Raw genomic sequence first — 12,572 nt, 5'->3', positions numbered from 1 at the left:
AGGTCCTTTCTGGGTCTCTGAATTCAACTGATACAGTAGGATAGGCGAATGTTTAATTTTATATGAAACTACCAGTTTTCTGAAATGATTGTACTCACAATCCCATCAGCAGACTCTGAGTTTCAGCTGTTTCACATCCTCATCAATATAAAAATTAGCAATTAGTCCTCGTTGGTATTGTAACAGGGTGCAGCCAAGAGGGGGGCCCCCAAAAAGAGATTTGGAATGGGGTCTGGAACTCAAGGTATCCAGGAAATATTAGAAAGACATGTAAGATGTCCTCACCTCTTACCCCCGCCCGCAGGTGGCAGTTGAGGGAAGGGACAAATGGAGCAGGGCCCATGAGAGCTGTTTTTCATAGCAACAGCTAACCTCTGGAATGGTCATTTAACATATCTATAACCTTTAACTGGTTTCATAGATACGTTAAATAGCTGTGGCCATGCTTTGGGCCACGGAGAAGAGAGTGACTGCTACCCAGGATGTAACTGGGGGCTGGTCCCCCTGAGTTACAGCGCCTGCGTGAGAGCTTGGAGATGATTGGCTCCACGCCATGGGGCCACACCTGTCCAGACAAACTATAGCGGCCCAGTAAAAGTCAGAGGCTATGGGAGTCCTGGCAGGTGTAACCGATTGTAGGAGGAGTCGGAAATAGGGCTGCAAAGGAGGACTGGCGGGGGGATTTAAACGCAGGTGCGGCAGCCATTGAAAAAAGAGCCATGCGGTTTTGGTGGAGTGTAGACCCCCTCTTGCCCAAGTGAAGGGAGAGCCACACGGTTTTGACAGAGTGAGGACCTCCTCTTGGCCATGTGAGAAGGAGAACCACGTGCTTTCAGCCAGAATGGGGACTCCTGCAGCCATGTGAGAGAGAAACACCATGCGGCTTTGGCAGAGAACCTCCACTCGGCTTTGCCAGAGTGGTGACCCTACCCTCTCCACAGCCATATGAAGAAAAGAACCATGAGATTTTGACCAGAGTGCAGACCCCTGCAGCTTTGGTAGAAGAGGCCCATGCAGCTTTGGGAGTGCTCCCTTTGGCCATGTGGCCTGGGAAGCAGGAGAGACTTGCCTGGAAGAAGGGGGAAAGAACTCTTTGCCAGTAGGCCATGAGAAGGTGCCACATGGCTTTGGAGTAGTTATAGATCCTGCCCGGATGGTGACATAGCTGATGGTGCCAGCAACATGAATCACAGACGTGTGCTTTTCCTGAGTTACGGTACCCTGAATTAGGGCTGGGGGAGACGGAAGTGCTGTGGGCGTCTGTGGGTGTCCTAAAGGACTTTGATATAGTAATGGGGACACTGGGTCACTACTTTAAGTCTGCATAGCTTTAAATAAACCTTTCCTTTCCTTTCACAAATCTCTGGCATGGAGAGATGTCTTTCCTCTGGCAGCGGACAGACGAGCCCAGTAGGTATTAGTATACCATCCTCAGGGGGGCCCTGTTGTTTTGTAGCAGTTTTTGGCATCCCCGGGTGGGCCAAATACCCTCCCCTTTGGACCTGTTTGGTAACAGTGTGGCTCAGTGGGTTGGGTGTTGCCCCACGAAATGAAAGTTCATAGGTTTGATTAGCGGTCAGGGCACAGGCCCAGGTTGCAGGCCAGGTCCCCAGGTGTGGGTGTGCGAGAGGCAACCGATCAATGTTCTCTCTCACATGGATGTTTCTCTTCTTCCTTCCCTTCCCCTTCCTCTAAAAATAAACCCTTCCTCTAATTTTTAAATTAAAATTAGCAATTTTGCAAAAACACAACTCCACAAACCAAAGCAGAGCAATGGACCACCAATCTTGAGCCTCTGCTCTCAGCCATGCCCTTATGGAGGACAAGTTCGCAACACCTGTCAAGACTGCAAATGTATGTGCTCTTTGACCTCATGTGGACTAAAAGGTTTCACATACTAAACCTGACAAACTTAGGGGAGACCTGCATGGCAGCCTTACTCAGACACCTAAAGTAGCCACCTAGGATGGTCTGAAATTAGAACTTTCTAACTAAAAGCAGGTCATGGAGGGCAGTCATGTCCTAGTCCAGAATCTTCGCAGACAAAATGAGATGGTTATGGTACGTGAGCCTGTGTGTTGTCTTTTTGCATCTAAGATAACACACCTTTGGAATGTCAAGGTAACTTCCCTTCCTCCAGAACCCTCTGGGCACAACCGCCACACCAGAGGAGACCACAGATCCCCTCATTGTTCCTGCGAGCATGTTCGTTGTGGACTGTTAACTATCCTGCACCTACCTGTGTCAAAGAAGTATGTGTCTGTCATTTTATTTTATCCAATCCCAGAGGTTTTACAGCCCGCCACTCCCACCCCTCCATTCCACCCCCCCAACCACCCCCCATCGCACTTTGCTTCCTCCAGCCTCCCCAATCTATCACCAATGGATTTCGTGATTGTAAGGTATAGAATAAGGTGCAAAACTGCCATTTTCCAGAACATTTTTTCAACTCATTAAGGTTTTGCTTCTCAGGGATTGTCCTCGGTTTGGCTCCAATAAATTCATAAAAATCCTCTACGGGTTTGAATGTTTCTTATGTTGTCACTAGTAACCCCAGTTCTGGAACTTATCATGAAGATATACTTGTACACAATACTAAATTGTGAATGTATGAAGTTATTCATTGTTATATTATTAGTAGTAGAAGATTCCAAACAACTCGGCGTGACTGGTGTGGCTCAGTCAGTTGGGCATCATCCTGTAAAGTGAAAAGTTGCTGGTTTGGTTCCAGGTCAGGGCACATGCCTGGGCTGCAGGTTCCGTTCCGGGTTGGGGCACAAGCAAGAGGCAACTGATCAATGTTTCTCTTTTGTTGGGAACCGCCCTGCCTGGTTTCAGAAGCTGTAATCCCCTGTGGCTAAGGCTGAGTAAAAAGACCTGGGGACCATAAGCCACCAAGAAGACAAAGTTTATCTCCCTGGCAGGGGCGCTGCCTCTGCCCCCTTTACTTCACCTTGCCTGGCCCCCAGCATATGACCAGTTAGCCAAGGATGGGTAAGATTCCTCAAGGGAGGGATGACCTGAGACAGGCATGGTCACGAGGGGTCCCTCAGGGAAGGACTTGGGGTGCTATGGAGAAAGGGGGTGATGGACCCTTGCCTGTCGGCTTTGACATAGCCTGAGTCTTCAGTCTGCAAGAAGTCTCCTAATCTCTTGGCTGCCTTACATCCCATACCCAACTTAAGCCTGAAACAATGCCAGAGGTGGGTGCCCTGTACTGGAAAGGGTGGGCTCCCTGGGAGATCAGGCCTAAGAAAGAATACATAAAATCCTGTGAAACCTACTTTGCTAATACCCTCCATTTAAATGATAAGGGTCCAAGCCTGAAATGAGTTTGTTTCCCCAAAGTTTTATAGCCTCTTAGCTATCTGACCCCAACTCTAAATAAGCCTTCATATTTCTTTGAATGTTATCTATTGTTTGATCCTTACTGCCTGCCAATGATTGATGAGATTTACATATCTGCCCTGTATTCCTGTGCAAATATACCCATTAAAAGCCCATTAAGGAACAGGCTCCTGGCCCTTCTCCTTTGAGAGATCGGTCACCTTTCCTCCCTAAGCAGATCGTGTCTCGGTAGATTTATTCTCAACCATGCAGGATGGTGGGGGGTCCTGCGGGCAGAGCCTCCCACGCTCTCTCATATCGATGTTTCTCTCCCTCTCTTCCCCTCTCTCTAAAAATAAATAAAATCTCTTTAAAGAAATCAGATGTCCATAAATAGAGGACTGATTAAGTTTGGTACAGACAACAGAATTTTATTTGACACAAACAATAGAGCTTTAAAAGCAGAGGACATTTTCAATGTACTGATACGGAAAAATCTTTCATTAGTCAAGATTTTCCAGAAAAACAGAACCAACGAGAGACCGAGAGGAATTAGCACATGCAATCATGGAGGCTGGTAAGCTGCAAGATCGGTAGGATGAGTCAGCAGCTGGAGACTCAGGAGAGTCAGTCGTTAAGGTCCAGTCCAAAGGCTGGCAGGCTCAAGACCCAGGAAGAATCCGTGTTTCAGTTGGAGTCCAAAGGCAGAAAAAAAAAAAGCCGACGTCCCGGTTTAAAGGCTGTCGGGCAGGAGGAATTTTCTCTTACTCAGGGAAGAGACAGCTTTTTTATTCTATTGAGGACTTCAACTGATTGGAAGAGGCCCACCCACGTCAGGGAGAACAATCTGCTTCCAGTCTACCCATGTAAATGTTAATCGCATCCAAACACGCTCACAGCCATACCCAGAATGCTTGGCCAAATACCTTGGCACCCTGTGGCCCAGTCAGGTTAGCACGTAACGATGATCATCACATATCTACAAAAGATCTCCCTGAGTGGAGAACCAAGATGCAGAACAGAGTGGGCAGTCTGCGTCCCCCTTATGTTAAAAAAAATGGTGGGGTGAAGGTAATAATAAACGTGCATATTTGTTTGTATTCACATAAAGATACCCTGGAAGAATATGCAAAAACTAAAGAAAAAGTTTCCTATTGGAGGTGTGAGAGGACCAAGAGGGGATTTCACTGTTTGTATGTATTTTTAATGATGTGCTTTTATCTATTCAAAACATTAAGTAACACCTCTGGCTGGTGTGGCTCAGTGGATTGAGCGCCAGCCTGCAAACCAAAGGGTTGCTGGTTCGATTCCCAGTCAGGGCACATGCCAGGGTTGCGGGCCAGGTCCCCAGTAGGGGGCACATAAGAGGCAACCACACATTGATGTTTCTCTCTCTCTCTTCCTCCCTCCCTCCCCCTGTCTCTAAAAATAAATACATAAAATCTTTAAAATTTAAAAAATATATTAAAACATTTGAATACCTTTTTACAGGCCTTCTCCCCTTCTAGGAGTGTGAAAACAGGGGGACACAAATCATGTTTCATACTCATCTTTTTGTCCCTGGTATTTGGTCCATAGTAGACACTCAATTAACATTTGAGGAATTAATGGATAAGTGAACCAAAGAAATCCGATTTAGTGTGGCTCCGACAGGGCAGAGGGGAGTGTGGAGCAGAGTGGGAGAGATACGGTGGTAGCTGTGAGAAGGGAAGTTTGGAGAACAAGAGAGATGTTTAAAGAATTACAGACTTATAATGTGTGACATAATCCACCTTCATATTTATTCCCAAGAAACATTCAATAAAATTCTCTATTGCTTTTGGGATTTGATATGTAGGGTTTTGAGATATAATTGTGGGTTGAGACACAGGCGTATGTAGATAGTAGGAACAGGGTGGGGGGACCCAAGGAGAAAGACCCTCCAGGACCTGGCCCAGCCCCTGCTATGCAGGAGGTCAGCAGACTCTTAAAGGAGTGACCCCAATTGCCAAACCTGCATTCTGGGCTCATTGTGCTGTCAGGCAGAACCATGCCCTACCCCACATCTTGACCCTCAGGCCCCTTCATTAGCAAACCATTCCTTCCAGCGCCACACACAGGAGCACCCAGGTGTGGTCCGTGGATGAAAGGCTCGGAGGACAGAACTCTGGAGACCCAACGCAGACTACGGAGAGAGAACAGGGCTGGAGCTGGGGGCCATACGTGTGCGGGGCTATGGATCATCTGGGGAAGGCAGAAGGCCAGGCTGAAGCAGCGTTAACCTGAGACCAGGCTGAGTGCAAGGGAGGGGCACAGACCAAGGTCAGGAGTAGTCATCCATTTTTATTTTATGACTTTAGGAACTCGGGCAAACAGAATTAAACTCCACATAACCTTTGGTTCATGACACTCTCTCCCTACTTGTCCATAAACAACCCACTTATGAACACCTATAAACCCTTCACTTGCCCCAAGAAGTAAAACATTACAAATAACTTATATCTACATATGCGCTTCTTGCATTTCTGCCCTCCGCTTTCCCTCAGAAATAACCACCACCCTAGAATGTATCCTTCCTTGCTTTTTCCTCCTTGAAGCCAGATTCTAAAATGGCTCCCCATGCCCTCTGCCTCCTGATATTCAAATGTATGTGTTCCTCTCTCCTTGGATGTGGGCTGGACTGAGTGACTTATTTCAAAATGATAGCATATGATGGTTGTGATGGATGTCACCCCTGTAAGGGCATTAGATAAACTATAACTTCCATCTTGCTAGCAGACCCTAACTCCCTCCCTTGCTGGGTGGCAAGGAAATGAGGGCCACCACCAGCCAACACCCAGCAAGAAACTGAAGCCCTCGGTCCAACAGTCCACAAGAAACTGAACTCTGTGAACGACTGAGTGAACTTGGAAGTGAGCCCCTCCCCAGGAGAACCTTCAGATGAGACCACAGCTCTGGCCAACAATGTGATTGCAGCTTTGTGGGAAACCCTGAATCAGAGGACCCAGTGAAGCCATGCCTGGACTCTTGAGCCACAGAAAATATGAGATAATAAATGAGTGCTATTCTAAGCCATTAAGTGCGGTGGTTTGTTACACAGTAATAGATAACGAATACAAGTTCTTTTCTGTTCTTTTGCTGTTACAAAATGTGTTACTATGAACATTTTTACACATGGATCCCAGGTCACAAAACACAGAGTTTAAGTTTCTCCTGGGCATATGCTGAGTCTATGCCTAGGAACTGAATCGTTGAGGGAGGGTGCTCAGGATTTACAAATGTTCAGTGTTACTGATCAGAGTCAGCGTCACCCCATGGCCATGGTGTCTTGATCAGGGCTGAGAGTCATACAGAGGACATATTTAGGGGTCAGTCCATGAGGAAGGACGAGCATGAGTATGAGGCTACATTTGGGGAAAATCGAGTCTGGGTTTGGAGGACTCTGTGGTGGGGGAGGGGGCAGGTTGAGGGTTAGACTAATAAGGCCAGGGTTAGAAGCCGGATTGTCCTAGTGCAGAAGACCTGATCTCTGTGATATCAACCTACCAAGCAGTGGCCACCTAGGGCCCAGCTGCCCACAGGGCAAGACCCACTCTAGGCCCAAAAGGCTATTTCACTCAAGGGGTGGGAAGGGCAGCAAAAGGGGGCAGGACCTTGCCGCCCACAATGATCCAGGCAGAGAGAGAAGGCAAGTGCAGGAGAAAGAGGACGACACCTTTAATGGGGGCAGCCCTGCCCCATATACCCCAAGTACTCTTAAGCGTACTTCATGGGAGGGGAAGGTGATGGGCAGAGGCACAGCCAATGTCTTCCCCACACCTGGCTGGGCCCACTCTTCACCTCTTCTTCTTTAGTGGCTGTGCTTCTCCAGCCTTAAGATGGGTCCCAGGTGAGTGCCCAGGAGGGACGAGGAATTCCCTCTGCTGCCTGGAGCAGCTTCCCCCACAGCCCAGAGAACAAGGAATTAGGCTGGACAGAGACACCACTGGCCTCACAGCTGAGGGGGGACCTGGTTCTCAAGGTGTGGACAGAGCCAGGGGACCGTCCCCGAAGGCCCAACACAGGGAGCTCCAAGGTGAAGCTGCTGTCCCGTGTCGGACACTGCTTTGGGGTGCGCACATGGCTTCTGGGTTTTGGAAAGCAGTGCATTCTCCTGACCCAGATATAGTGAAGCCAGTGGCTTAGTCCGGGGCTTGGCAGGGAGGGCCCCTGTTGCATCGCCCCCTCCCCTCGCTCACCCCAAGGGAGGGGCGGCCTTACTCCCCAGGAGGCTCATTGGAGCTGTTGGCCCCTCCTGCCCGTTTGTCGGTCTGTGGGTGCGTTGGTCTCCGGTGTCAGGGCTCTGGGGGACACTGGGGCATCCCCGCCGCTCACCGCTGCTGCTTACGCTCTGCCTGCTGGAGCCGCCGGGAGAGGTCATCGATGCGCACGTTCTTGAGCTGCAGCAGGTGCTCCAAGCGTCTCACCTTCATCTGGAGGACCTGGGCCACACAGCACGGAGGTCAAGCCCAGAGACCTGCTGCCCTGTGTCCCCGCCTCTGCAGCCCCCATGCCTTCCCAGTGCTCTCACTTGCACGGTCTCCTGTGAGGCCAGCAACTCCTGCTCCTTTTCAGCAATCTGAAGGACGACGCTTGGGTCGCCATGCAGCACCTGGCTATACCCTGGAGGCCGGGCCACTGGCAGCCGCCCCGCCCTGGGGTTGAAAGCAGTTTAGTAGAGGCCTGGACTTTGGGCCCACCCTCACCCTCCCAGAGCCCCTTGGCCAGGCCACCCACCTCTCCTCCCTTCTCCCTGGCCTACTTTCCCTACCTTCCCAGGAGCATCCCAGCCCTCTGCAGGGATGTCACCTGGTCTGGCAAGGGGCAGCTTCCTTACCTGAGCTGCCCCCCTCCCTGGGGATCTGGGCCACCTTCCCCTCGGGCCTTCTGAGGCAAACCTGAGAAGAGGTAAGTGGTGGAGTAACCCTTTTGGAGTCCTTGCTTCCTATTTTCCCCTCCAACCTCCCCGCACAGGAAGGAAACCCAGGATGAAAGTTCCTCCTGGGAGGGAGCAAAAGTAAAAGCCACTTTACCCACATCCATGTAGCCAGTGCCATCCTGGGGAGCCAGCTCCTAAAAGAATCCCCGGGATCCACTGTGAGTTCACACTCTCCCATCCCCAAATAGCCCTGTGTCCCTCCCACTGTCCCCCAGGTCAGGCTCCCTTTACACAGGCACCCTCTTCCACACTTGTCACCAAGGTGGGGGCTTTCCGCAGCCGGGGCAGCTCCCCCACAGCAGTGGGAGAAGCCTGAGTAGGGTGGCACCTGTAAGGAGCCCGAGCCCTGCTTCCGGAGCCTCTGCCTCTCTTCCAGCCGCTGTCTCAGCGGAATGAGCACCAACTCCACCACGCCTGGGGTGCACTGCGCGATCTTGCGCATCACATCCTCTGGTACGGAGAAGTTCAGCTTGTTCAGCACCTTCCTGGGGGGCAGACAGGGGCATAGCAGACTAGGTCCTTAGGAAATGAAGTGGGGAGGGGGTGCAACAGTTGCTGTACTAAGTGTGCAGCCCTGAAGGAGTAGAAGGGTACCACACCTGAGCCCTGTTCTTGGTTGTCCCAATCTTGTCACCTCCCCAATAAAAGAGTCCCTTGAGCACTGGCTGGTGTAGCTTAGTGGATTGAGTGTGGGTCTGTGAACCAAAGGATCATGGTTCAATTCCCTGCACACGCCTGGGTTGCAGGCCAGTTCCCAGCAGGGGACTCATGAGAGGTAACCATACACTGATATTTCTCTCCTTCCCTTCCCCTCTAAAGGTAAATACATTTTTAAAAATCTGAAAAAAAAATCAAAACAAGAACAGAGTCCCTTGATTTTTGTACCCAGACAATTCTGCTTGCATTGCCCCTCCCCACCCTGCTATCAGCACAGTCCCAGCCTGGGCTGTTGGAGACCGTATGAGGTGGAGGGGCTGAAGCAGCCCTTCCTGGGAGCCCAGGGTAGGGGCTGGAGACCCTGTTAGTGCAACCAGATATTCTGCTACCTGTTCAGGTGACCCCAGTTGCTGAGCTTCTGCTGGAGAGAATTGGCAGGGACATAATTGTGCATCTCCACCATCTTGGGGAAGTAAAACTTGATGACTTCTGCAACCAGGACTGAGGGAGTGGAAGTAGGAGGAGACATGGAAGATGGGGGGATGGGAAGAGAGGTAGGGGGAAGGGGAAGGGAGAAGAAAGGGGTGGGATGGGAAAACCAGGGGTGGCAGAGAGGTGGAAATGTGGGAAAAAGAAAGGGTGATAGGGAGGGAGGGGTGGCACAGAACAGAGCAGGCAGAGTCAAGGAAGTGAGATCAGAGATCTGCCGGAGACAAGCCTCCAGCATACCCCAGAGGGGCTGCATCCCCTGCCCCATTAACTCAGGGCACTTGAAAACTGTGGTCTCTGGTGCTCTAATAGAGAATGAATCTCCAGGGGCGCCCTTCAAGATCCTGGGGCTCCACCCTAGGCATTTATATGGGCACATACACATACGGCAACACCAAAGTCCCACGAGAAAGTCATAGGCTCACGCAAACAGACAATGTAATAAGATCCCTCTAGCTCTGGCTGGTGTGGCTCCAGCTAGGAGCCAGTGGATTGAGCACGGGCCTGTGAACTGAAAGGGTCGCAGGTTCAGTTCCCAGTCAGGGCACATGCCTGGGCTGCAGGCCAGGTGTCCCACTGGGGGTGGGCGAGAGGCAATAGATTGACCTGTCTCTCACACGTGATGTTTCTCTCTCTCTCTTTCTCCCTCCCTTCACCTCTCTAAAAATAAATTAATATTTTTTTTAAAAAAAAGATCCCTCTAAAGATGTGTACCTGGGGCAGGCTGCAGGCACACATGCCTAGACACACAGAGGCACATATATAGCACATGTACTACATACACAGACACACAAAGATGGACAAACACATACACATACTTCCATGACTGGAGTTCCAAGAGACAGTCACCAACGTACACACACAAGCACATAGTCACACCTTAAAATCTCAGGAGACAGTCTTAGAAATACAGACCCTGCGCAGTCACAAAGCAACATGTATTCACACAAGACCCCCCTACATATATACGGGACAGGATGTGTCAATATACACGAGTTCACACACATGCAAACTCCTATAGACAAACATACAGAATATAGCGATGTGAGTGCACACAGAGAGATGCAAAGATGCATATTGATACACATCTGAGTCATTAAGTCCCAGGAGAGAGTCACAGACTCCCACACTCAGGCACCTCCTACAACTGAAGTCCTAGAAGACAGACATCCCCCCAAACATACACACCCCACATGCACACAAGCATAAAGACATGTTTGCACAAAGACCCTCTTTCACACATACATATAGGACAGAACGTGGGGACACACACGGGCGCACACCTCCGTCACTGAAGTCCCGGGAGAGATTTCGCTTTGGCCGGGACAGAGGGATGTTGTCTACCCACAGGTACAGCTGGTGCAGCGCCTCCTCGTCCACGCTGCCCGCCATTGGCGCCCTTAGCAAAGGCAAGTCGTTCCAGCCGTACAGCGTCCTGCCTCAAACTCACGAGCGCTCAAGCGCCTCTTCCCTTGCCGCTGCCAGTACCCAGATTTACCTCAGAGTCTTTAACCCAGACTCCCCTCCCAGCTGGGAGCGGCCATATTGTTTTCTGAAACCATGACAACCGCCCTTGTCTTCGGGGAGCAGACGCTTCTGGGAGTTGTAGTTTACCCGGTTACCTCTTCTCAGGCCCCAGATTTGAAAAGGCGGTATAAGTGGCCTTGTCTTCCCCGCCTCCCAGGAAGAAATCTTTTTGGCCCACGCGCCCTGCTGACCAGCCACTGGCTCACCCTGGGTCCTGACAAAGCCAATCGGACCTCCAGAACCCCTGAACCAACCTAGACCCGGGATCCCCAATCTAGACCCGTTAGCGATCAGTTCCAAATGAAGGCATCTGCTACTTCCTGTCTGGACTGTGTGATAGTGCCTCCTCGCTGGGTCCCTCCATTGAGCTCTGAGCTCATAGGCCTGTCACCGCACCCCCCTTCCCTGCATTGTTATGTGGGGACATTTAATATGTAACCCAGGCTCCTAGGGATACCCCAGTTCAAGGCCAGTGCCTTGGGCAGGTCTTTTAACTCGTTAACCTTCTTACCCGCTTTGTGAAGTGCAGATAGTTCTCACCTCTGTCCTAGTTGGGTAATGGGGAGAATAGTATTTACAGGAGACGTACGTGCGTGCGTACGTGCGTGCGTGCGTGTGTGTGTGTACCGCTGGAACAGGAGATGCTTATAGGAGTAAGACCCCTGAGAACTCCTGTGTACACTCCCACACCCCTCATTTCCTTCCGAAAAGCTCTTCTACACTTTCCAAGGATTAGAAATTGATTTCGGTAACCAGTTCCATTTCAAGGACCACATTTAGGAGGATTAGGAAGATGGGTCCTTCCATAGTAAAGGGCCACTCCCCAAAGGGTCATCCTGGGGAGAACCCTTGCTTCCACACTAGTGGTGTAGCTTCAGGCACGTTACTGGACCTCTCTGTGCTTGTTTCCTCATAGTTTTACTTTTAGGGGTTTCATGAGCATCACAAGTGCTTAGCACAGTACCTGCTACATGGCGAAAGCCCTATTTAACACCTGTCAGTGTCATGGATAACAGGATGATCTCAGCTGCAGCAAAAGGTGTTCTTGTAAGCAGGAAGCAAATGGAAGGGATTTGCCTTATTTAAGACTTGGGTTGACCAGGGAGGGGCACCTGGGCAGAACACTACTGCTCCCACCTCCTTGCTCCAGAGCAGGCCAGGAGGTAGGCTGGGCTTCCTCACGACTGGGCTTCCTCACGACTTTCAGGCTCCTCTCCAGGGCACAGATGGGGGTGAGGGGGGGTGATGGTAAGGATGATGGTAAACACCCTGTTACTCTTTGTTGTCACATAAGTCTTGAAGCCTTCAAGGCCTAGAAGGCATCCTGGTGTGCCAGAAATGCAGAAAGCCAAGGGTGGGATGGTGACTTTATCCTTTGTTTTAGTCATATATAATGGCCCTGGCCAGGCAGTTGGTTAGAAAGTCATCCCAATAGGTCAAGGTCAAAGGTTCAATCCCTGGTCAGGGCACATCCCAGAATCAACCAATGAATGCATAAGTAGGTAAAACAAATAGATGTTTCTCTCTCTCCTTCTCTCACTAAAACCACTAAATTAGCCCTAACCAGCATGGCTCAGTTGGTTGAGCATCATTCCGAAAACCAAAAAGGTCATCA

The 12,572-nt window shown here is 50.4% G+C and overlaps 1 protein-coding gene across 3 annotated transcripts; it reads right to left on the bottom strand.

The window, feature by feature from the left end:
• Nucleotides 1-3,732: 3,732 nt before the first annotated feature.
• SPEF1 (sperm flagellar and cilia associated 1) lies at nucleotides 3,733-12,439 on the bottom strand. 3 transcript variants are annotated; one of them, XM_037051725.1, is made up of 8 exons: nucleotides 10,714-12,436; nucleotides 9,331-9,442; nucleotides 8,613-8,769; nucleotides 8,379-8,418; nucleotides 8,183-8,243; nucleotides 7,877-8,000; nucleotides 7,681-7,787; nucleotides 3,733-3,988 (listed from the first exon to the last, which is right to left on the bottom strand). In XM_037051725.1, exons 1-8 carry the CDS (start codon nucleotides 10,820-10,822, stop codon nucleotides 3,955-3,957), a joined length of 744 nt encoding a protein of 247 aa, XP_036907620.1. In that variant the 5' UTR covers nucleotides 10,823-12,436; the 3' UTR covers nucleotides 3,733-3,954. The 3 variants fall into 3 exon arrangements, with proteins under 3 accessions (XP_036907620.1, XP_036907621.1, XP_036907619.1); XM_037051726.1 differs by having other exon boundaries at nucleotides 3,733-4,067; nucleotides 10,714-11,540; XM_037051724.1 differs by lacking the exon at nucleotides 3,733-3,988 and adding an exon at nucleotides 4,892-7,233 and having other exon boundaries at nucleotides 10,714-12,439.
• Between the last annotated feature and the right edge of the window lie 133 nt (nucleotides 12,440-12,572).

The sequence above is a fragment of the Sturnira hondurensis genome, unplaced genomic scaffold (genome assembly GCF_014824575.4).
Source record: "Sturnira hondurensis isolate 20B ecotype Veracruz unplaced genomic scaffold, ASM1482457v3 Scaffold0007401, whole genome shotgun sequence".
Lineage (NCBI taxonomy): Eukaryota > Metazoa > Chordata > Mammalia > Chiroptera > Phyllostomidae > Sturnira > Sturnira hondurensis.
Note: the sequence above shows the minus strand (reverse complement) of the source record. Positions and strands in the feature narration are given on the sequence as shown.

Excerpts from the sequence above, each read along its gene's own strand:
- SPEF1 (XM_037051724.1), bottom strand. The coding sequence starts at position 10,822 with ATGGCGGGCAGCGTGGACGAGGAGGCGCTGCACCAGCTGTACCTGTGG. Across the intron at positions 8,770-9,330 it reads AACTGGGGTCACCTGAACAG|GAAGGTGCTGAACAAGCTGA; the intron begins GTAGCAGAATAT and ends TCTGCCCCCCAG. Across the intron at positions 8,244-8,378 it reads CACTGGCTACATGGATGTGG|GTTTGCCTCAGAAGGCCCGA; the intron begins GTAAAGTGGCTT and ends ACCTCTTCTCAG.